This window comes from Chinchilla lanigera, unplaced genomic scaffold (genome assembly GCF_000276665.1).
Source record: "Chinchilla lanigera isolate Chin_1 unplaced genomic scaffold, ChiLan1.0 scaffold00032, whole genome shotgun sequence".
Taxonomy (NCBI): Eukaryota; Metazoa; Chordata; class Mammalia; order Rodentia; family Chinchillidae; genus Chinchilla; species Chinchilla lanigera.
In genome coordinates, this window is record NW_004955433.1 from 10,400,366 (window position 1) to 10,426,540 (window position 26,175).

General features: G+C 40.0%; 1 protein-coding gene and 1 long non-coding RNA gene across 3 annotated transcripts in view; one reads left to right on the top strand and one right to left on the bottom strand.

Moving 5' to 3' along the window:
- Tox3 (TOX high mobility group box family member 3) overlaps nucleotides 1-26,175 on the bottom strand; it is a gene marked incomplete at its 5' end in the record, with an annotated part of 97,655 nt that extends 71,480 nt beyond the window's left edge. For both annotated transcript variants that reach the window (XM_005388285.2, XM_005388284.2), the window contains 1 exon segment: nucleotides 25,884-26,175. In XM_005388285.2, the coding sequence (XP_005388342.1) occupies nucleotides 25,884-25,970 (87 nt within the window).
- LOC106148951 overlaps nucleotides 22,970-26,175 on the top strand; it is a 34,942-nt gene continuing 31,736 nt past the window's right edge. Inside the window, exon 1 of the long non-coding RNA XR_001234758.1 lies at nucleotides 22,970-25,818. This is a non-coding gene — a long non-coding RNA (uncharacterized LOC106148951). The remainder of the gene's footprint in view (nucleotides 25,819-26,175) is intronic.

Consider the following 26,175-nt stretch of genomic DNA (forward strand, 5'->3'; position numbering starts at 1 on the left):
TGCCTGCCTGGCAAGCACGAGGTCCTGAGTTCAATTCCCGGTACCCAGTACATTTTAATAAAAGTATCAAAAACATTTGTCTTTACTTCATCTTTAATCCTTCTCCCAAATCCCCAACTAAAAGAGACATAGATTTCTGCTTCAAAAAGTAGTGTGTGGGGTTTTTTTTGTTTTTTTTTTTTTTTTGCAAGCAGGATAATACATGTGCTTTCAATTTAATATAAAGTAGGGCAAAGTAAATACACAGGTGCCGTTACAGATGGAGTATGCTAAACTCATGTAACAGTTCTGATAATGTTGAGCCACCTCCCTCTTTGGAATTTAAAATATCACTAAAAGCTTTCATTTTCAAATATTGCTAAATATTTGGAATCTAAAAAGATGAGATTCATTGTTTTGCACAGTTGAATATTTCAGCCTAATTTTGGGGAACTGCAATCGATATCTTTTCCATATATACTTAACCTCCTACAGATTTATTTGATTCTCAATAATTACTATTCTCTGGTAAAAAGGCATATGTTATTACAGTACACTGTGCTCCCACAAGCTGTCCATTCAGTGTATTTTAATAAATCTGCCAGAGCTGTATAAATTTGATCCTGTTTAAATTTAATAAGGATCAGAATATATCAAAGCACAAATACCCATGGGAGAAATAGATATTTTGCATAGTTATTGAATGGCCTACTCAGGGATACAATATGTAAGACCCAGACCATCAACCTTGAATTAAAAAGAGAGATTAATGTGTTCAAAGTGAGCTACTTGTTAAATAACATATGAAATTAGTATTTAATAAAACATCTTCTCTATATTGCTGCTAATGGTATCAATTCTGATACAGCTTTAATATTAACATTGTTACATAGAATTCTAATATTTACTAGAATTGTCAGCAATGTATTTCTTAAATATCTACATTTACTTTGATAAAAGACAATACTATATGAAACAGAGATGAAGAATATCTCATGATTTTGAATTAGGGGCTAAATGTTCATTTGAATAACATAAAGAACAGCTACTTTGCTTGATATATTTCTCACAAACCACAAGCACGATGATCAGTAAGCTCAGTTCCCAAACATTCTCTTCCCTGGTCAGATATGTTTTGGATTTGAATCTAATTTCAATGATGATTAATATTCTGTGGCTGGGCAAATCACTGCAACTGTTTTCCTACCAGTATTTAAATTTGAATGTAAACACAAAGTGCAATGACTAATGAGCCTAGATTTAGAGGCTGGAAGAAGGCATGGAAGGGCAAAATGTCATTTATCAGGAAACCCTTTCCTACAACAAGGATGAATTACAGGACCCCTATTGCCAAGAAGATCAAAAGAAAACAGGATCACTCAAGGCATGTACAACCAGCCTTCACTAGCACTAAATGTCTTAAGACAGATGGATGGGCTAAATTATCTTCTGTTATCTACAAATATTTTGGGGCCCATTAATTGTTTAAAGCCCATGAAAACTACATTAGCTTGTGAAGTGATAGTCAAATCTATACCTAGTTATTCCCAACCACTTTCATCTTATTTAAAGTAGAAATACAAGGGCTAGTGCATTCATCAAACACACTGATAAAATACACTATCACTTGGACCACCAAGATGCATTACACAGTCATACCACAGGATCAGGTCTATATTCTTATTAGGTAGCTATCTGATAATGAAGGCTCCTATAAGCATGCCCAGCTCCCTGAGCTAGTTTGCCCCCAATACCCCTTCACTAAACTGCCTATGGGTATCTCAGTGTTCTCTATCATATCTGTTTGTTTGATCCCTATGGTAGATGGGGTTGGATGAAAGAAGTTAAATCCAGCTAAACGAAAGATGAAAGGGGCATGACTGTCAATCAGTCAGCCATATTTTGCACTCAGAAGACAGACTTAAAAACAGTAATATGGTCTACAAATGCAAGGCACCAATGACCAAAGGAAACTGGAATATGGACAGAGGTAGCACATGTCTGAAATGTCCAACTTCAGCCACGCAAAATCCTAACATTAAGAGCAGATCCATGAGTAATTACTGCACTAAAAAATTCCCAAAGGAAGATCTCTAAACATATTTAAAAGCTAGCTTTTCAGTGAACGCCTTGTTTTTCTATGAAATAGTGCAATTTATTCTATCATTATCATTCTGAGAAACTTTCACTTTAAAAGACCATACTTGGCAGAAGGGTAGCACTTTATCTTATGAAAAACACAACACACTACTTCTTAAAACACAGATCCACAACCACTACTCAGCAAAAGCCAAGAAACCCTAATAAATGATATGTTTATTCTGTTCATGTTAATATACTCACCTCAAATAGCAGCTCTTCCTTCTAAATCAAAGTCTGCCTATTTCAGTTATGGATATCCCACCTGCACACATCTGGCCATTTAAATAGGACCACAGTCCCATTCCACAATCTTGGGTCCAGATGTGCTTTCCATTGTAGAGTTTGAAAAATTTATAAAAGTAGTCCAGAGTATAGTCCATCTACTACATAATACATCTAGTGGACATTTCTGCAATGAAATGTCTGAATTTCAAACAAAGGGAGATAAAAACAGAACAAAAATGGTCACAAGTGAGTTAGGTCAGGTTCTGTTGTACATGTGTTGCCAAGAACTTAATTGAGGAAAAAAAAAAAAAAAACTTCAATTTTCTAAGCATTTATAATGCCGGAATTAAGGACAAGGTGTGGTTTACCTTCATTTCTCTTTAATTCAGCCATCTGAATAAAATTAAGTGCATTTTTACTAACAAAGGAACATGTACATCATAAACGGAAAACCAGTATCCTTTGTGATAAACAGAACATAGGTAACAAGAGAAATAAACTGAAAGCAAAACAATCTATTTAAATCTAGCAAACTTCAAGCTACAGGAGAGTCTGGAACTGCACTCTGCATGCTTCCTCACCCTGTCTCCCTCCTTCTCTCAGTCTCCTTACTTAAAACAGAGATTAGCCAAGTATTAGGTGTTAAGGACATATTGGCACCAAACTGAGATCTTCTTGCTGATGTAATGACAGAATGAATGGGAAATGGCAAGAAAATGCATTCTATGTAATTCAGTAATGATTTAAAACCAGATCTTTGTAGCTAAAACATCACACCACACTCTACCAACGGCAGACGCCCAGCACTGCCCGGATTTAGCCTCCTCTAATCCTATACCAGCTCATCCCACTGTCTTGCTAGATGTTTAGAAACAAATAAAAGTCTTTGGTATTCTGCTGAATAAAGCTTCAGGGGTACACTATCACCAGGGTCCAGGACGTGCTTCATTTTATATGAAACTTGCTTTATGCCTGCTTTGGTTTGAATGTGGTCTGTTCCCACCAAAACTTAGGTGAAATTTATCAATGTGAAGGTGACGGGGCACAGGGTCTTTGAGAGGTGATTAGGTCATGGGTGCTCCAGGCTTATAAATGGATTAATGTCTCTCCTGTGAGACTGGGTTAGTGTTCTCCAGATGGGATTCTTTCCCACAGGAATGGATTCACTCTCAGAAGAGCAGGTTGTTAGAACATGGGCCTGGTACCCCTTGTCACTCCTTAATTCACACTTTCCTCCACAAAGGTTCACTTCCCTTCCACTTTGCCTTTTGAGAGAGCAGACAGCCCTTACTAGAAGCAGCTCCTCCTCCATCTATACACCAGATCTATGAGCCAAAACAAATCTCATCACTTTATAAATCACCCCAGTCTCAGGTATTCTGTTGTAGAAACAAAAAAGTGACTCAGACAATGCACATTAAGTATTTAACCTTTGCCTATGGCTATCTGTGCCAGTTATCCTCTGAGTATGCAAAGATCCAGGGGACAGAGGCGGATTCTTTCCAATGGCCTCTAGTCCCTTTGGAGGTCTTGACATGGTTCAGAGCATTGGTACTCAAATTGTGATGCAGGATGGCAGCATGAGCATTACCTAAGAACTTGTGAGAAATGCAAAATCTTGGGCACTACCCCAGAAGTACTGGACAAAAAAACTCTGAGTGTGAGGGTCCAGCAATCTGAGTTTTGACAATCCCCCTGGGTGACTCTGTGCCCACTAAAGTTTAAGAATCCTGGAACACTGTCTCTGGAAATAGCATGCTGGGTCAGGATCACACATCTCTCTCTTCTTAGCCTAAGAGTTCAAATAATGTATTTAATCTTAACCTTCTCCCTTTCCTCCTATATTAATTGGGACATTCATAGTACTTAACATTATAATGTGCTGAGGATTAAATTTGTTAATAAAGTAGTTACAAACATTCCTGGAAATAATCCATAAATGTCAACAGTATTCTATGTAAATTACCCAAAACCTTTACTTCTATCTACTAACAATATTTCTTTTCTCCAAACAATAAAGGTATTTAATAATGATATTCTTCATTTAGTACTTAAAGAGGAGGTCCTTAGGCCTTGTCTCCTAATCAGCCAGAAACCTGGATCTTGCACAGCAGAGGCAACTAAATGGCAGCCTGCTGACCATAAGCAATCCTTACAGTTTCCAGTGTTAACATTTTTTTAAAAAAATTAAAACTATCACAGAAATCAAAGTCTCTGGCTCCTCTTGAACAAATGAGTTCATACAACATTGGCCTGCAATTCCCTGGAGCTACCATCGGCCAGGGTGGAGCTGTAGCCACCTTGGTTAGTGATCACACTGTTCCATTAGCAGGAAGCTCAGTCACACACACACAGGTGGGTTGCAGCCCTGTATCATCTTCCTCACCCCTTTGACACGTGTGTCTGTGATTCCTCTCCTCCTCCTGTAAACTCTTACGGTTCTCTGTGCCTGGCGTGACTAACCCTGTTTGCCAGAACGCAGGTCATACATGCTAAACCCGAAGAATCCTAGGGGACCTTCAACAAGTTGGTCACACTTTCTGCACAGATGGATCCCAAATCCACAGGCTAGGTTCTCTCTTGATAATCTGGCTTCTGCTTCCAACTACCAATGAGAGCAGCTTCCTGGCAAATCCCACTTTTACCTTAACACACACTTCCCTTCACTTAATCACGTGGTGGGAAAATAACTTTTTTTTCCTTTTGGCAGTAGTGGGGATTGCATCCAGGGCCTTCACACTGAGCTACATCCTCCAGCATTCTTTTATTTTTTATTCTGAGGCAGGGTCTCACTGAGTCACTAAATTGCCCAGGCTGGGCTTGAACTTGCAGTCCTTCTGCCTCAGCCTTCCAGAATGCTAGGATTACAGGCATGTGCCACCATGCCCTGCTGCCAAATGCTTCCTGAATGCCTCCTCTGTAGTAGGTATAATTCTTGGCACTGGGAATTAAGCAAGGGCCAACAGAGACCAAAATATCTGCCCTTATGAGGTTAGATTCTAAGACGGGGTAGACAGACAACAAAGTAAATAACCTACTATGTTTGCTAATGGTAAGTGCTTGGAGAAAAGTAAAGCGGAGATGACAAAGGAAAAGATCAGGAAAAGGAAACAGAAATCAATTTGACAGGATGGCTATAAAAGCCTCCCTCTGAAGAGGATACTGAGGAGAAACCTGAAGATGAGGAAGGAAGTCATAAAAACATCTGAAAAACAGGATTTGGGGCAGAAGGAAATAAACTAGAGAGAGGCCTTGAGGTAAGAATGAGCATAGAGTTTCCAAGTAAGAAGGAGATGGGTACGAGGCGAAGGGACTGAGCCAGGCCTAGATGAGATAAAAAAAGATAATGGCAGTCATCAAGTTTTAGGCTTTATAGAGACTTCAGCTTTCTCCTGCACGTACCCAGAAACCACTGGAGAGCTGTGAAGAGAGGAGGGATAGGACATAGCTCACTTATTTTTATAGAAGTGATACCAACTTCTACTTGTTTTTATTCAAGTAGATCAGTTCACAGAAACTAGATTCCCTCTTCTATCATCCCAGCCCCGCTCCCAGTGAAGACAGGAACTATATTTAACATCATTGCATCCCTTGGCAACCAAGACTGACATAGAATCAAAGAGTGAAAAGAAAGACTTACCTCAGTTTATCTCCAGGGATTTATGTACTTCAGGCTCATATTCTATTTCACTGGAATATTTGTGTTTATGAAGACATTCTGATGAACGATACTTCTTTTTCACTTCATGAAATTTTCAACATAAAAGAACCCTGAATTCCTATTTTGAAATCCATTGTGCCATTTTTATTCTGCCTGTATTTTAATATAGCATCAATATTTAACTACTCATTAAATGAAGTGTGACTTTTATAGTGAAAATGTCAGTCTTTGCAGTTCATTAAATTCATTTAATATAGCTGCTTGATATTTTTTCCTCTGGAAGAATAAAAGGACTATGAGTTGAAGGCATAAACTTTAAATCTAAGCATGTGTTTTCTTCAAAATTAACATTCAGGATCTGTAACATTATTCATAAGATTGAGGGACTGTTTGCATTTTCCTGCATTTACTTAGTGACTGCCTTCTTTTATAGAGTATAGAGCTGTTTATCACAGTTGGATATGACCAGTGGAATGTCACTGTGGACATTAAGATGTCATAAGCTATTATGAATCTCTGGGATTCTGCATGTAGTATTAAAAAAACATTATCTTGAACTATGGCATCAGAAAAAATAAAACCTGGAAGATGTGAAATTTAATAACTCACTGAATCCAATAGGGCCTAAAAGTGGTCTATTTCAGTTTTAAAAAATAATTCTGCTAAGACATTAGATTGCTTGCAAGAAATGGTAGTAGCACAATGAAATTTCAGAAATGCATTCAAATGAGTTTTTTAGATGTTTGTAATTCTTTCTTCCTAAAATTACTATGATTTACATGTATGGAGCAGTAAATGCAAATGATTTCCAATCACCACGGGTACGTGTATATGACGACAAAGTCTCTTAATGAGAATTGAGAAGATTTTGGCATTCATTGAACAAGGCATAAAGGAAATGAACATTTTCACACCCTCCTTTCCCACAGAGGGCTCAACTCGTGTTACAAAAACATGACCACTCTTCCTTTTCTTCCTTCCCCCAGTCCATCCCTCACACCAGCCCTAGCCACCACCTAAAACAGAAATGTGAGCCGACCCTTAATGCACATTGGTGCTTTCTCTCTCTTCATAAAAGATAAGCCCTAAATTCTGCAGCACAACAGGCAAGATCTTTTGAAATCTGACCTCACCCCTCCTCTCTGGGTCTGCTCTCTGAGAACCCCTTTTTTCTACCTTGTCATGAACCCATAGCTTTGCATACTGGTGTTCTCTCCCTGGTGTACTGTCATCTCATTTTCTTCTTTTCATGAGAGAAATTTCCCCAGAAAGTCTCCAGAGCTGGAGTAATAATTATCAAACAAATACCTTACTTTGTTCTATTCTGGTTTCAAAAATCTAAAGCACAAGACATTAGAGAGAAAGGGGGAGAGAGAAAGTTTTCTTTTAGTGATTTAAAAAAAATAAATTCACACAACTCTATGCTTTGTGTGACCTAGTCATATTGAATCTAATCACAGAGTAAATAAAATGACTTTTGAGACTTTCCGACGAATGCAAAAGCTGAAAGTATTTGGGCAGGGGGGACCATCTATGTTGTTATTTGAGTAAAAGTTTAAGTGTGTGGTGAATTTGTTTCTTGTTTTTTTGTTTTGTTTTGTTTTGTTTTTTTCTTGATGGGTTTTTTTTTTTTTTTTTTGGTTTTTGGTTTTTTTGTCCTTTCACCTGAAATATTCCAACTGGAAAGGATATAGAAGGAAAAGTAATCTGAAGTCCAGAACACCTATCTAAATTTATAAAACAATAGAGCACATATAAAACAGTATAATTGAATTTTATGGCAAGCACCTGACCACTTGCTGAAAACATATACTTTCCCAAATGTGAGTTTACCAAGCACACTAGAAGGGAAAACACTAATTTCCTATCAATGGCTATGGTCAAACATTTATGAATTTATCTCATTGAATCATTAGTAGCAGAGACTGTGGGGCATAAACTACAAAGGCACTAACTTCAAGGAGGGGTTCCTTTCCATCCTGCTCTTATGCATCATTTGAAAGTCCTTATGAGTCCTGTGGAATATGTGTGCTCACAAGCAAGTATATACATATAAAGGAGTGTGCATGCCTCTGTGTGTGTGTGTGTGCATGCACACACACACGCACTCAACATTTTCCAGTATTTTTATATTTTCTCCACTCCTCCTTTCCCTGTTACAGATGATGACAGTTATACCTTTATGGAAATCTGCCTTGTGAATCCAAAAGATGGATTTTAAAAATGTACAATATATCCCACTGAAAGATGCCTACAATTCAATTATTCGTTCCTGTGTTTAAATTTCTGTATGATCATGATGAACTAAATGAATGTTCATTTTCATCTAAATCTTTCTTAATTGACTTTTCAGGAACTGCCCCTGTTGTCCAAAGTAGCTACTTTATATAAGAATTTCCCACTCCCTCTATGGTACTCACCAATATTCCCCACAGGCTTAAAGTATTTTCATACTTCTCTGTCTAAATTTGTAGTTTCTCAAGTTTAATTACCCCAGAACAATCTGGTCATCAACAACCAAATAAAATAGGATGGCATTTCCCCCATAAATCTATTCATCAAGATTTGACTGAGCCTGGAATGTCCAGGGAAAGCTTCAATAATCAGGGGAGAAATGAGTTGCAGGAACTCAAAGAAAACAGAATAGCCAAGGCAGGAGATTAGGAAGCCAGGAGATGAGTGCACACTGAATTAAACATTCTTAAGCAGACTTACATACATAATGAATTGGTCAATTCTGTCCAGTGTTTCTGAAAGAGATTACCCTTCCAACAAGCCAAATGAGTGTTCAAGGATGGTAGCTCAGATGGATTCCTGAACAAAATAAGTGTTAATCACTTTATCTCCCCCAATCTTTTTTGTGAAGAAGAGCAACTTTTCATTTCCATAAAGCCTTGAAATCATTGGCTGGCAGGGGACGGGGTGTGGGGGAGGGCTGTTTAGAGGACACAGACAATGAAGTCACTGAAAAGGGGGATTTCCTGACAATAAAACCCTGATCAGAGCCGGAGAGGGGACATTGTTGTCTTCAGCACTGGCCTTTCCTCTGGGAATTCCAGGCATAGTAGAGAGACAGGGTCACAGGGACAACTGCTTGGGAAGGATCTACCAGGTAGGCTTTGCGATTAACTTCTTTGGAGGCACTGGACCATCGCAATACATTTTCTTGGAATTTGTTCTTCTAAACGCATTGCTGCAGGCTTGCAGAAGACATTCTGCCAATTGTTCTCAAACTGTGTAATCAGCTTATGAAATCTTTTAAGTCAAGAAAGCCAAATATTAGCATAAAATCTTGCAACCAGACATATACTGAGGTATGGATGCTGTATGTATGCTCCTGTATGCTGGACACAGTGCTGGGGACACAGTGGCACACAAAGCACACAGTCACTGGTCCCTCCCTACAAGTCACAGTTCCAAGAGGCCAAAGTGCCTCTTAAATTTCCTTGTGCTCCCTACCATACACAGCAGCCATTCTGTGAATATTGGAAGAATGGATGGATGAATGAATAAAAGACTTCTGAGCTTGGGATTAATGTGATTTGAGATTTTAAAAATAATAACTAGCAGCTATCCTGGAAACAACCATACACTTGAAATCATCAATTTGAGTGTATACCCACAGTGTTAGAAGTAATCAGACAAGAAATCAAAATCCATAGCATCTTGATATTATTATTTTAATATAATTGCTGTAGAGGACCAATAACTGGTGGTGTTGTAACAATTCATCCTAAATCACTTTGTGACTTAATTCAAGCACACAGACACATAGGTGGACCGTAATTGAGCCAATTCCCCAGTCAATAGACAATTATTTCCTCTAATGAACACAGACCTTCTCTTTTCAGTCCACTGTATCACACAGCTATATGAATTCAAAGGTATTTGTATTAACCCAGAGGGCTTCCCAAACAGAAAGAATGAAAGAAAAGAGAAAACACTGGCAGGTGCCAAGGCGAGTGCAGACTATTTTAGCTAGTATGGGAGCCTTCCTCCCTGGTGGCCATCTACCCCTCTGAATGAGCACAGGCCTTCTTGGCTATTCTGGAAAACCCACAGTGATGGAGGTTCCTTTCAGCTCCTTCAAGTCCTAGAGAGGTAGCTGCCCTATATTTAGACAAATCACCTTTGTAGCAAAGGAGTGATTTATCCCAGGTTACACTTTCTAAAAGACAAAACCAGAAAGTTTTCCAAAATATTCCTCTACACGTGGCAATGCCAAGAAACATTTTGGTTGCCAAACCTGGGAGTGTTTCTGGCATCTCATGGGCAGAGAAGCCAGGGATGCTATTATGCATAGGACAATCTCCAACAAGAAAGTATCTGGCCCAAAATATCAACAGTAATGTGGCTAAAAAATCCTGCTCAAGTTATACATTAAACAAAGCACTGAAAAGACCATCTATCTGTATGCAAGATGAAATCCTCCCAATAGTTCTGGTAACTTAATGGATATTCAGGGGGCTGGGGATTTAGCTCAGCGGCACAGCACCTGCCTGGCAAGTGCAAAGTCATGAGTTTGATTCCGGTACCAGAAGAAAAAAATTAAAAAAAATAAGATTTTCAGAGGCAAGATGTTTCTCCCAAAGTCTCTTCAGCAATCTTTCCATATATTAAGAGATTGATTTTAGGATGATAATAATATCTTAAAATAATAACATAATAAGCTGACATCAATGAAGTGCTTCAAATAAGGAGAGTTATAGTTAATAGTTACACTATATTGTAAATACTACTATTGTTCTCTAGAAGGTACACTTAATACACTCAGTGGACGAGATGTGTCTAAAACTCCCTCAGAAGTAAGTGGTATGGGGCAGGACTTGAACAGTTTAGCTCCCTACCGTTTCTTCAGCACCAAAGTAAAATCTCCTTTCAAAATGACAACTTTGAGAGACTCAGGAATGTGCTAGTGATCACACACGAAGTAGTGGAACCCTAGTTCCAGCCGGGCAGCTTGCCTGGTTCCCCGGCTTCTGTCTCACACCCTGCCTGCCTGCCAACTGCTAATATTTGGAGTCATGGAAGTCCATTAGACCTTAGATAAGCAGAACCAACAACAACCTAAAGAGGAATGTTAGGCTACTTTCCAAAGTTACCAAAGTCAAGTTTTCCAATTTTATGAAAGCTGATTAAACAACACAATGACCCCAAGACAATAACAAAGTGCATTTGCATTGCTATGAGTCACTTGAAAAGCAATCTAAGAGGGTGGCTAGTTTTATAAGAGGTGAACTACTTTTCTTAATTTGAACAGGGCTCATGTGGCACCAGGCACCAGACAGGCTTCCCAAGCCAAGGTGGTGGTGGCACTTTCTCTAAGGACAAATTCCCTGCGTGAGTTAAGGAATCCTTTCTGACCACCGAGGAGCCAACTCACGAATCATGGGATACATGTACGGATCCAGCAGTCTTCAAGTAACACTTAAAGAGACGCTGGTTACATCATGAGGGGAATCTGCAGGAATTAATACTTTGTGAATGATGAGGAAGTGCACGGATTTCTCTGTTTTCATCAGTTTAACAGATTCTATAATTCTGGAGAAAAATATAACAACTTTCTAAGAAGTGCCATAAATTGAGAATTGCATCAACCTTATAAAAAGACCCAAAGAGCAAATGATAAGAGTTTGTTTTCTAGTTTTACAATATTGACACATAGACTAAGTTCTTTTTTAAAATGTGGAAACTTCCCTTTCAGAGAGATGTAAGTATCCTTGACATTATACAAATATTCACTGCACTTGTAGGTACTTTAAGTATTTGTTCATACCCTATTTTTTTCTCTTAGGAAGGAATTGAGATGACTTTTTAAAGTATATTTGATTTTTTAACAGGGAGGTAATAGTTACAGTAACAAAGGCAAGGAAAAGGTAAAATTAAGAAAATTATAAAATCTACATAACCAGTATACAAGAATACATATCTTACAGTTCTGGACAGCTACTAAATGAGCTCCATATTTGACTCCACTTCTTGGCAGGCATTGCAAAGAAAGAAATGAGAATGACAAGATTAATAATACCCACAAGATAAACTAAGTGGATTCTTTTCAGATCTTCCCGTTAATCTTCTAAGAAGATTCTCTGGCAAATATCATAAAGCAGGGTACTCTAAGAAATAATGGACTACATTCTAAACAGAATGAAGGGGAAAAAGGATGCTCGTGAAATTATTACTCGTGATTCCCCTCCATGCAAAATGAGCCCTAATCAGTGTGCAATTCAATAAAAGAGAGAGACCTATCACAGGCAACTGTGGAGTGTGGTGCATGACATGTCATCATGAGTATCCAGCTCCAGTGGTCTGGCAGCAGCTTACGTTATCTGGGTGAATGAATGCATTGCAACTTCAGGCCATTCTCCACAAATATGCTATTTCTTACACCACATTTTCTAAATATGGCTAGGCAGTGGAGCCTTCAAGGTCATACTTTCTGATAAGAAACTGAAGGATGAAAATTCTTGTCAACAATTACATCAGATGGTAAAATTCATCATCAGAAAACAATTTTCCAGAAAGCTGAATTCTAATGTGCAGGTTGTGTTACAATGGGAAATTCTGGTTAGTAACCATAGTCATGCAGGGAGGTTGAACGCATCTGTTAACTTAAGATGAAAGTGACTTCATTTTTAAATTTTTTTTACTGTAAAGATTAGTTTATAGCAGTGCAATGTGTCATAGCTAAATCTTGGAAACAACCCAAATGTCCATCAACTGCGGAATACATAAAAAAGATGCGGTATTTTTATACAATGGAGTATTACTCAGCTATAAAGAAAGATAAACTAGAGGCTTTTACAGGTAAAGGATGACCTCATTTTTAAAATACAGACCTTCATTTTTTCTCTTTACACCTGGATACTATTTGTGGGGACATTCTCTTTCCCTTATGTAGGGATTTTCTAGGTCCCTCTTATCCATTATACCCTTCTTGGCATGTGTTATCACTCTTCTTACTACCCCCCACAGAATCCCTTTAACTTGACTCAGTTTTCCTTTCCTTAAGTATGGACTCCCTGTGTTAGGCCAGATACTATACTAAACCCTAGGGTGATTCTTTTCTGATGACTCCTTGAAATCTCCTTCATTCTCCTTAACTCCCTTCGGAGTTCCCTTAAACTCCCTTTGGAGTTTCAGGGGGAGGGCACAGCTTGGCATATGGCTTATGTTGAACTTGAACTAATGACAGTAAAGTGATGACCTATAGAAAACTACTGCAAAGGGCCTAGAAATGCTGTACAAGTTAGAGATGAAGATTTGAAGCCTTGGCATAGACTGCACAAAGGGTGGCAATTCTTCACACCTTCCTGTGGCCAGGCCCACACCCTTCATTTCTTCATCCATGGAAAATGGAATGTGGAATGTATCTCCTCTGCCCTTGAACCTGGGCTGGCCTGATGATTTACTTTGGCCAGTGGCAGGTGGAAAAAGGAACAGTATGACATTCCTGGGCCAGGACTCTACTCTCTCCAATGCTGCCACCCTGAGAACAAACCCAAGCCAGCATGCTGGAGCTGTGGGGGTTCCTGTCAGAGAAATGAGGGGCCCCAGCGGCCAGGCAGCAGGCATCTAGAAGCAAAGTCTCCTGGCCATCCCACAGCTGACTGTGCACATGCAAAGAATCTAAAAGAATCTAGAAGAAAACACTTCCCACTGACCCAGCCTAAACTGCTGACTTTTGCTATCCTAAGCAAAATATATGGTTTTTGTTTGAGCTAGTTTATGAAAAAGCCGTAGATAACAAATACAAACAACATAGGAAAGGGAAGAGCTAAAAGTACAAAACAAGACCCACATAAGAAGAGAAAAGAGTGCATAAGCAAGAGTAAGAAGTCAAGCTCTAGGATGGATACTCCCAGTCCCTGGGAAGTGGGAGAAAAGGGCCAGATAGAGCAGCATCCAGACATATAGTATTATACACAAGGACGTGGGGATGGGACGACACAAAGGGACAAGGGTAAGGAAAATGAAGAAGATTTCAAGGAGTCATCAGAAAAGAATCACCTTAGGGTTTAGCATAGTATCTGGCCTGACACAGGGAGCCCATATTCTTACCTGAATGAGTGGAGTTTGATGTGGCAAGGAGAACCCCACCAAGAAGTGAGAAGACAGTTTGGTAATGTAAAGAGGAGCAAAAGTGGTCCACAGTCTGAGTAGGAAGGACATGGGACCCTAAGTCGATTCCACGTTAAAGAATTATTCAGAGAAGATGTTAAAGAGGGGTCAATACGGCCAGGCAAAAATGCACACGTGGATGGTCCTTTCTCTGGGGCTGTACCACCAAGACTGAGGCCCACAAGCAGCCACACATGCCTCATGTGGGAAGGTGTTGAGAATCCCCACTCTCAAATCTATTATTTGCATTTTATCTGGACTCCCAGTTGACTGAGAAGCACACCCAAGTTGGAGAAGCACTCTCCTCTACAATGTACACAGACAAGGAAGGGAAGAGCCTTTAATTACATCTGGAGAATATCATTCTGATCTGAATTCCTTCTCAAACCCAGATAAAATCAAAGAAAAGTCTTGGTTTGGTGCTAACCCATCTTCAACAACACCTCTCTAACACTTGTCAATCTCTCCTTTCAACAAACACATGGCAGAGCCTTAGGCAAGCCAGGTCTCTACTGAGATTTCTATAACACTGTTTACTCTCCATGTGTTTATCTTCAGGATTTTCTTCTGCACAGAGATGGGATTTTCTATTTGTGGTGGTCTTAATTTCCCATTAATACATTTAAGGGAAAAAATTTGAATAAATGAAAATACAAACTATTTTGTAATGTGGATAGATTCAGGAATCAGCAAAAATAGTGACAAATGTAGCACTCAGGAAACTGATGACTAAGAAATCTACAGTGGAGATCAGAAGACACCCAGGAATATTAGAAAGCGGAAAAGCACAAGACAGAAAGACAGGAAGTGTCTGCGGAACCAAGATCATCCAGCAGTCAGGAAGGGAAAGGCAACCCTGCCCAAAGGATTTGTTCCAAAGAGCAGAGTTGTAAAAAAGACCTAGACTAGCGAAGATGAGAAATGAGAGATCCATAGCAGATACTGTCAAATTCTTCCTACAGTGAAAAGATAGTTCTGGTGAAGAGTGAGTGCATGGTCGTTTTACCCTAAACTTGGAGAAAGTAAGAAAGACTTGACCTCTCCACTGTGAATATTGTCCCAGACAGAAGAAATAGATGAACAAAGACAGTATGCAGCAAAAGGGCTTGAGGATAGTCAAATAGCATTTCTAGCAAGGAAATGAGCATCATTTTAGTTTATTCTAAAGGGGAGAAATGAGACTGTGACTGAAGGCTGACACGAAGTACACAACAAAAGGGAAATGAACACAATAGATTGGGCAGCACAGAAATGTCTTCATGGCCCAAGTGTCATAAAGAGTCAAGGATTAACAAAAAGGGCCAGTGGAGTGAGTGAGTCAAAGAGCATAAGGAACTAGGGTTTCTACTGAAGACGATTCTCTCCCCAGGTGTATGGATATAATGAGTCAACAGTAAACTAGATGTGATCAAAAGTTTTCAAGAAATGTAGCTTAAAAAGTGTTGACTGGAGATTGACTAGTGGTCGAAACTTTGTCAGGAATAGTTCAAACTTGAGAAACAGCAATATGAACATTCAGGAAGTATTCTAAAAAGAAGATAAATGTAGTCTAAAATTAGGTGTTCAGTTAAATTAGGACATAATAATTTGCAGTTCCTACAAATAAGAACATAAATCACTGAGTATTTAAGAATGCCCATAATAAAATCCTAAGCCTGAATAAAGGACTAAAAAGGTAGCCACCTTATCACAGGATATCTCTCTCACCAAATGAGGATCCTCCAAGAAGCCAACAAAAGCAAAAACATTGAAGTTTAAGAAAAAAATAGATGGCTGAAGTTTGTACACAAAATGTCTAACTTGGAGATTGCCAGGAAGTTTTGTGGACCTCACCTGTCACTCGCTTCCCTGCTAGATGACATGTCATCCCTTCCTGTCTACCCACTCCCTTCTTCACAGTAATGTTCAGCTAAGCACATCCAGGGCAATACACACTGCACTTTCAGTGTACCTGGTAGTCACAGGTACAACCATGTGACTCAGTCTGACCACTGAGATGTAAACAAAGTGTCATATGCCATTTTCTGAAACCTTCCCTTTGTCTTGGGCCACCTCCCTCTTTCTTGCTGGTTGGACTATATGACACAGATCATATGATGGCTAGAGGTAGCTTAGCACTCCCATGTCTACACAGCCCCTATACCAGCCCTAAGACTACTTTCCCTCTAGACTTGGTTAGAGAAAAATGAACATCTACCTTATTTCAGCCAGTGCTACTCAAGACTTTCGTATTGCTGTTGTGTTGTGTTTCATGTAAGATGAACTCTAATTCAGTCTTCAATGAGGTCTCTTTCTTTTGACCATTTCTTCATCAACCCGAATACTTGGATTAAGAGCAGTGATGTGTGTGTCATCCTCTGTCTACCTATAAACACACACATTCACACATGTACACACATACATGTAAGTAAACACGTCTACATGTGTAGGTAAATATATTAAAACATATATACAGACACATTTTACTAGTACCTACTAAATAAAAGATGGGATCTTTCATGGGACATTTCAGTGCCCCCATACTTTGGACTCAAACAACCACATCCCCCACCAAGAGGACAATTTGTTCTCATAGACACTCCCATGGGACTACCCAGCACAGGCCTCTACTGGGACTTTTGCTCAGTTGTTATGTTCATGTTGCAAATCTTGCCTGGAATTTTCCCCTAGCTCTCTCTTCCTTAAAATCTCATTTATTCTACTTATCCATTCCAAGTTTGACAGCCCCCATGGTCTCTTTCTCCTAACTGTACCAATCCCTCTTTATGATTGTTCTTCACACCCATTTTGGTTCATGGAGGACTGTTACACACACTGTCAGTAGCCTAAGCCTAAAACACCTCTCTCATATATACATTTTATATATATATATATAAATATAAATATAAATATATATATATATATATTCATCTGGCCCCTTAATTAACTCAATCAAACTAGAGGTCTCTTGAAGGTAGACTACATCTAATTTCAGTCCCTAAAAAGTTTATTCCTACTATAAACAATAAGCATTAAATAAGTACAGTCTGATTCCGGTTTCCAGAAAGAACGTAATAAACTTGGATGACGCTAATCCTTAGCTTCAAAATCATCAAGCTCCTCTTGAATAAGCAGCTTATGTGGACTTTTTTTCTTCCTCTATACCCGATTTCAGTCATTGCAAAGTCAGCATTTTGCTTCCTGTCTGGGAAGCACAGAGCTCCCTGCTCTGGGTGTGGTCTCCCCATGGATAAGCCTCTCTGGAGATGGCTGCCTGACCATGGATGTGAGCACGTGACCAAAGTCTCCACAATGAGATCTGATTTAGGTAAGTTATTGAAACAAGAAGAAATAATGTCTCCCTCCTGGGGAGGCTGAGCTGTGAGGTGGTGACCTGGAACTGCTGCTGGCCACCTTTCCACCACTTGTGGTCTGTGTGGCTGATAAAAAAGCAGAGGTAATAAAGTCCTACTAGACCCTTTGAGACTCTGAATTCAGCTCTGCCTGAGACAAAGCTTACAGTCCCTGTCGTATTAAACTCAGTAGAATGACATTTTCTCACTTTCAACCAAAAGCATTTTTAATGAATACAACTGTTTTAACCACTTCCCCGTTAAACTTTTGTACTAGTTTTGTTTTGTTTTGTTTTGTTTTGTTTTCCAGTACCAGTGATTGAACTCAAGGGCATTCTACCGCTGAACTATATCACCAGTCCTTTTTATTTTTATTTTGAGAAATAGTCTCTCTAAGTTACCCAGGCTGCCCTCAAACTTGTGATTCTCCCTCTCAGCCTCCTGAGTAGCTGGAATTACAGATGTGTACCACCATATCCCGCTTTATTAGAATTTTTAAATAAGCCAAATAATAACTAAGTTTCTCATTAAAGATGTAGACATCAGAAAATTTGTACAACAGATCAACTGAGTTTTGGTTTTTCGTTTTGTTTTGTTTTTTACTGCTTAATATTTCTAGATTTAATTCCTCCTTTGTTTAAGAAAATCACCTTCTGACCAAACATACCTCTTTCACATAAATTTTCAAGTCAGGACTTCTACATACATCCATGTAGATCTTTTAAAGGAAGCTGTAGAATTTTTATTATTCTACAGTATTTCCTTTGCTTATTAAAAATTAGTTATAGAATTGCTGAAAAAATCTATAATATGGCAGTTATTTATATTATCTCAACCTAAAATAAATTGTACAACTCACTCCTCATCATCATCTTTAATATAATTCTTTTACATAAATAATTTAGTCTACATAGATAATTCAAGTGTGGTTCATGGCCACATGAAACTTGCCACATTTGGGATAGAATGACCCAGCTTAAAGTCTGGCTCCTCTAAAAGAATGAGTTTATATTATTCGAATGTGTATTTAGAGTAAAATCTAAATGTGTCTTACTATTGGCCAATTTTTTTAATTTATGGATTATCAGGACACTGAAATTATTCCTTTATAAAGAAAGCCAAATTAAATTAAGACTAAATGGAGAATGTTAGTAATACAAAAAGGACCCTTTTCCAGTGGTTAATGTCTTTTACACAAACATGGAATGTATTTAAGAGAACACAGCCTAACAAGAGATCAAAGACATAATAAACCTAGGAAACAGAATAAAATAATCTACTTTAATGGCAGAAGGCAAAACTTGTCAGAGGCTCACACAGACCTTAAATAAAAACCCTCTACTCATCATATTTTAAAACAGGCTTTCTTTCTTAGATGACCTGAATCTAATTCAACACCTATTTGAATTGATAAGCTTACTTAACAAAAACTCTGTCCCTCTTTATTAACCACACTTGAAACAAATTCTCTAAAACACTTAAGGCACAAATAACATCTCACAAAATTCGACTTAAAGTTGTACCTCTTACAATAAGTGAAAAATAAAATGTTTCACTCATAAATGGTTGATATGGTTTCCAATTATGTCACTGCAAATTCAGCACCACTCCCATTTAATAACAACCATTTAAGCACGTTTCCTTCCAAATAGCTATTAAGAGAATAAAGATGCATCTTTCTTTTTTCTCTCTCTCTCAGATACACACACACACACACACACACACACACACACACACACACAGCATTTTTATGCCATTATTTTAATAGTACGGTAGTATTTCCAAATAATCTGAATTCCCCATGTTATTTCTTAAATTACTGCCTAACTAGGGAGTTGAATTAGCAATACCAGCAACCCTCAAGACCAAGGCTGTGTCCTACATCTCCTGCCTGCTTACTTTAGAAAAACACAAGTCATTTTCCATCACAGTACTACCTACAGGAAGAATCCCACTTTGGTTCCTCAGCCCTGAAGTCCCTCTCTTAAACCCCAATGCTGTCTCTGTGGGCATATTCTATCAAAATAACCTAAGCTGGCTTTATCTTTCCTCCAAAACTAGTCTAATCTATTTCCACTCAAGCTCTTTACCGCACATTCAAAGATCCTGAGTCATCTGTCTCCTCTTCCTCCCTTCCCAAGCTAAGGGATGGTCTGTTGAGTGCCCTCCTCTTCATTGCAGCCACCTCCCTGTTCACCTTTCCCTGGTATGAGTCCTTTTCACACCTTCCCACAATTGTGTAATGGTCCCCTTCATGGTCTCCCTAGAACTCTGGTCAGGCCCTAAGGAACCCAGTCAAACGACAGTCAAACCACTGGCCCACTCAAAATTCATCAAAGGCACTTGGGAGTAAACACTGTTAGTTGTCTTTTCAACAGCCTTTTTCCTTGCTGATGGAGAACAGGACTAATTATGCCTGTGAGCAATGGTCAGGCCCAGGAGACAATGTGAGATGTCCTGAACCCACCACAGCCTCCTTTGCCAATGAATCGCCTAGCATGGGCAGTGCAACTCTTCTCTGGTCAATAAAATAGAGAACCGATAAGAGAAAATCTCCTTCTTGATAAGAGATGCGCAGATGGGAAAAATGTTCTTTGCTACCACTTCCCCACCCAACCCCTACCACCTCACTTCCATTTTTGTGCACTATCATGTGAGGATGTGATGTCCACAGCTACAGTAGCCAACCTGCAGCCAATGAGAAAGCTGCTCAAACTCCAAGATTTTCAGAATAAAAAGACAATCAAGAGTTCTTGAAGATATAATTGAGACATCCAAAAAGCCTGACCTACCTACCTGAAGACCTCTTGTAAGCCAGCATGTCTTTATAGTTTACATCACTGTGTATTGGGTTCTCTGTTATCTACTGCCCACAGCATTATAACTAACAGACTGACAAAGAGCAAATTCTAGTGAGCATATCTGCAGTCCCACAATCTGGGCATCACCTAGGATCCTCGCATCAGACCTATGAACCAGCACCTCCAGAATGTCCAAAAGTCTGTATCACAACAAGCTCTCTAGCAAAACTCATGTTTGATAAACATTAGTTTCACATTACCTTTTACCATCTCTATCTCTAAGAGTAACCTATACACTTTGAGACATACTTGGTCTGTAATTTCTCCAGTGATGGGAACCTTATTTTGCTAGGTTTCCGCATCATGTGTTGCTTATTTAATTTGATCTCTTAATCAGAGTATTCAAACTGGAAGCTTTCCATGACCTGAAAGAAATGCAGAGGGTCCCCATAGGAGAGCAGGAAGTGGGGAGGACTATGATGACCCTGGCGTGCATGCCCAGGTGAAGGGCTCCTCGCAAAGGGCTCCACAGAAAGGGCTCCAACACAGGTCGCCAGGAATGAACAGAGAGAAGGTCACTATCACCAAATTAGGATTATTTCTAAAGAAAACCCGGGATCCTGGTTTCTAGACAAAGACTTTTAATACAGATGATTTTTTAATTTAAAATAATGTGCAGATTAAACAAAGTAAGTTCTCAAATGGGTTCAGCTTCCAATTGAATTTGTACCCTAAGGAGACAGTTCTTGGAATATCAACACATACTTTGAACACTGTGACCACATGCATTCATTGGCTTCACCTACAATGACTCAAATTCATTTTCTTTGGCTGACTATACATTTGTCTATACTGAGCACAGGGTGTTCATCAACATTCCACTGTTTGGAAAAGCTGAATAGGGAATCTGTAGACTTCCAGTTAGTGGCAGGAGGATTATTTCATCTGTTAGTCACTACAGACCATAAACCTAGGTCAAAGTTTCTCAGGGGCCTACAAAAATGCCACAAATGTGAGAGGGAAAAAATGATCCATGCAAGCAACACACACCAAAAAGAGCACTACAATATTAATATTAATAAATGTATAATTAAATGCCTACAAAATGTCAATGAAGATCAACTGTTCAACTCAGACATGTTATCGTATCATATTAAATACAGGACATGTAATGTTTGATATGGCATGGAGGGGAGCCCAGATCAATAATGCATGAAGCATGCCAAAGTTCTAAGGAGACCCTGAGTATATCCCGAAACCAGCCATCCTCCCTTAAGTCTAGTCTACTTTAAAGCTAACACAAACTCCTTCGCTCGGGTCAATTTCACTCATACAGCTGTGTACACAGCTGAACATGGGAGTTGAAGGTAACCAAAATGACTTCCTAAAAATTACTTTTTTTTTGGTACAGAGAATCGAACTCAGGACCTTGTGCTTGCCAGGCAGGAGCTATGCCACTGAGCTATATCCCCAGCCCTAAAAGTTATTTTTGAATCTCATCAGCAAATGAACATGTCTAAAACTAAAGTTGCAAAGAAAGAAAGCACAAAAGCATGTTTGGAAAGTCACACATAATTATTTTAATTATTTGTTAATTAACTGCCAATGTTTAAATTCCAGGATATTTCACTTAAAAATCCAGAGTACTGTTCTCTTGAAGAAATAATTGTACAATGTGTAGACATTGGATCCACATGTTGTCATGGCAACAATCTACTAATGCAACATTAATCCTTTAAGGGGGGCGTGTTCTCTACTAGACCACAAACTACCGCCATGTAGGTTTAACTGGTCATCTCTGTAGACATTTAAATAGATGACCCCTCGTCTAAGTCTTTAGAAAAACCTTATTTCTTATTCACAATATGACTTCTACATGGTACTTAAAAGCCTGTCATGGAAAAATTTGGAAACCTCTCAATCTGTTCACAAAATTCAACACCCCTACAAAGCAACCTCAGAAATGAAGCAATCAGTTCTCATGCTAGCTGAGGACATCAATCTAAGGAAAGGTTCCATCAAATCCCTCTCCCTATATATTCCGAATTTGAACCACGGTGCCAAGAAGATAGACAAATAATAAGTTACCCTTTGGTTTCTATTATTCGTTAAGTTAGCCAAAGTAGAAACCCAATAAGGTGGACTCATACACTAACACAAGAATATCTTAATTATACATAGTAATCATGAATAACACACAATAATTGAAAGTAAGATTTGGGACTGAATGAGGAAAAACACCACAGGACTAATCTGCATAAGGGTAAGAAATTAGTATCCATATTTTAAAAGGAAAAGAAAAATCCTAAGTATATGAAGAAAAACCTAGCAAAAGTCCAATTTCATTATTAACCTACTGAATGACTTTACCTCATTTACACCCCCATTAAATAATTTTATTCTGGGGTGGGAGACTTCTGACAACTGTATGGTAACTGATAACCTATGCATTATTTTCTTACTGGTGAAAAAATTTAACTGACTCCCCAGGAAAGAAAAACTCCAGATATATAGCTGCTGGATCACCAACTAATTTGTGTCACATAATAAGGACATTTTTAAAATATACAGATTTGAGTTTAATTTGTTAGCCACAGCAGAAAAAGAAACATTCAAACAGTAGATTTTCCACTTGAAATTAAAATGGAAATGAGCCCTTAGAAAATAGAGATGACTTTAAGTGTAGACATCAGGGGCTGGTTCATGAATTATTAACTGATTTTAATGATCCTGGCTATATTTTATTTGAAGTTATTCTCCTACTTGCAATGACTTTTGAACCCTCAAAACTCTTTCATCCATTCTCTACAGACAGTACACTTTCATGAGCAATGACATTTAAAAAGGATCCATATACTCAGAATGTAAAGATAATACACTCACATATAATTTATAAAAGACTCTGGCCATTTGTTAAAGAGAGAAATGAATGAACCCCTATTATTCACGGTTTGTAAATAAATTTAAAGATAAGCGCTAACTTTTCACTTGTTAAGCCTACAGAGGAGAGTTCTGTGTTTCTTCTAAAGTTTCCCAGATGGTCATTAAAACAAGAAAGGGCAGCAACATACTTTTTTGAAATCCATCATTTCTCATCCAGAAGGATAACTGAAGTCATCAAAAGTTAAGTCTTAAAAGATTAATAATTACAGGTGTTTTCAAATGAAATAATGTATGTCTCTGTATGCTAGGATTTTTATTCTCTATATAAATCTACAATGAATAATGTACTTCAGACAAACAAGTTAGCTGTGAAACAAAATGCTATAAACCTTTAATTAGCACTTGCTGTTTTATATTCATAAAGTTAATACTTCCTCTTCTACAACATTCGGTGTACAAAGAAAAATTACAAGCAATAAAATTGGGGATTTTTTTTCATTCCTGAAATTAACAGTAGGAAAATGCAGTCTCTGTTTCAGTATAAAGACTGTTATACTTTTACCTGTAAGCAAGGAAAGGCAAACACCCCTTTGAATGAATACAGTTTGATTCCTCCCAATGTGGAATGCTGTATCTAACTTTCAGAAGTTGGTTACCCACAGCACTCCGGATGATCAGATTGCTAAATTACCAAGACAGTAAGTTATTTCAGGCACATAGCTGGATTAAGAAAATATAACACAAACCAGCTTCCATCCACACTCCTGAAGTTGAACAAGCACCTCAATAAATAATGACTGTTTTCAGGCTTTATACACCCTCCCTGAAATAAACGTTCTTGAGTTTAAATTGACTCAAAATAGCCTTTCTCGGAAAATAAAAAGAGACACACAAAACACCCACAATTTCCTCTGGTCCCTTGAAGTACCCTTGGGATTCTCGTGAACAGAGATTTGCCACGCATTGCAGTGACTGGATTAGTACAATAGGTTTCTATTTTGGTGTCATTCGAGTGTTGCTGATCTTAAATCAGAGAAAGAAGTAGTTACATTAGACAAGGTAATGGCTTCCAAAAATAAGAGCATGGCCAGTTTATACAAAGCTCGCATACACGGGCTAAGTTGTAAGGAGATAAATAATACCCCACTGGAACAATTAGGGGATTCTCAGAAACACTACATCCTTAATTAGGCTGCCTAAGTCCCTGACTGAGCATACATGCGGGACTTTTTAAAGCACTTAATAACCTGAGTAAATCCAAAGTCAGAAGACAGAAACCAGTCCTTAACTCTGGCTACAGCGATGGGCCTTTTCTTGCTTGCTTTTCAATGCTTAATATATTACTCTTGGAATTCTGAAAATACGTACGCCCCACCACGATCCACCAAAGGGTTAAAAACACCGAATAAAGTCCCTTCATTTATCCTTATTGGGAGCCCCGCGATTCAGACGCGTTTCAGACACCGGGCTGGCCCTGGATGACACAGGCGATGAGAGAGACCCTAATGGTGTTTTACAAACTTCATCCCTGGAGTTGGGAACGGAGTATAAACAAATAGGAACAGGGGCCTCCATCAGCCACGGGGCACAGCAAACTGTTCCTCACTCTAGATACAATTCCTCCTCTTCCTGCTATTTATTCATTAGTTTTGTATAGCACCTTTCTTTCAGCAGGCTCCTTATTTCCTCCTCTGTTATCCCAGCAATCATAAACAAACTACGCTTTGAAAGAACACCGGGGGAGGAGGGAGGAGCAAGGGGAAGGGGAAAGAAAATCGCACTCAAAAGGCGCAGGCCGTCCGGAGCTGGGCTCTTTCTCTGAATATCGCCCTCCGGGTGGTGTTGTCGCCAAAGCTTTGCCCTTGGGGTTGCAGGAAGGATAAGAGACCTGGGGTCCGAGCGGCCCTGGCTTCGGCTCCCGCACGGACTTGCTGCGCCGGAGCCCTTCTGAGGTCCACCTTCGGCCACCTGAAATGTTCAGTCCTGGAACTTCGTGCAGGGGGAGGCGCAGGAGGTGTGGTGACCCCAGGGCGTGGTGTGGAGGTCTGCAACTCTGAGATCCCCGAAATGCAAAACTTAACTTCCCCTCCCCCCAAAAAAAATTGAAAGAAGAGAAGCCACCGCTTGCTCTAACCCGGGAGGGGCGGGCACCACCGTTCCGTGGTCCAAAACGCTCCAGAGAGAGGCCAGCAAAGGCCAACTGCCGGGGTCCTACTACCTCAGGCCCCCGCTCCTGTCCCTGTCCCGGCTCCAGGGCACCTCAAAAGTTTGTTCCTTCCCTTCCCTGAGCAGCCCCGGGGCCCAGCTTCAGAGTGGGTGAGGGAGGTGAGATGGAAGGGGGTTGTGGACCGAAACCATCGGACCAAGAGATGAGGGACCCCTGCGCTGTCCCCCTCCCCACACTCAGGGGCTGCGACCGTGTTTACTAATAAAAGCAACAAAGAATCACACGCAAGTCCCGTCTTTCAGCCCTCGGGCGGCTCTTGGCTTGGGGCAGCGGATCGTCGGGGGAGGCGAGCAGAGAGGCGGAGGGCAGAGCAGAGCGCCCGCAAAGGGACAAAAAGGGGGTGGGAAGGGGGCAGAGGAGAAGAGGGGGAGAGTTAGCCAGAGACGGAGGCGCAGCCGGAAAGGAACCGATAAGGGAGCGAAGAGGGCAGAGAAAAGTGAAAAGGAGGTGAGCTGGAGCTGGGGGCGCGCCCGGTGGGAAGGTGGCCCCGGCCCCCACCCCGGCCCGGTCACCTTGCTGTAGCCGTAGTACCCCAAGCACTGCGCGAAGTCCAGGCCGGCGGGGTCCCCGGCCGCCGCGGGGTAAAACCTCACATCCATGCCGGAGCCGGGCCCGGGGCCGGGGGCCGGGGCTGGGGCTCGCGGGGGCCGGTGCCCGCCTCCTCACAGTCACTAGATCCACCGTCGGGGGCGTCCGACCGGGGGCGCCCTGCGCCGGCGCACGGGACTCGGCGCCGGAGGGGCGTCGCTACCCGAGCGCAAGGAGCCCGAGAGCCGCGGCTCCGGCACACAAAGGCGCGGCCAC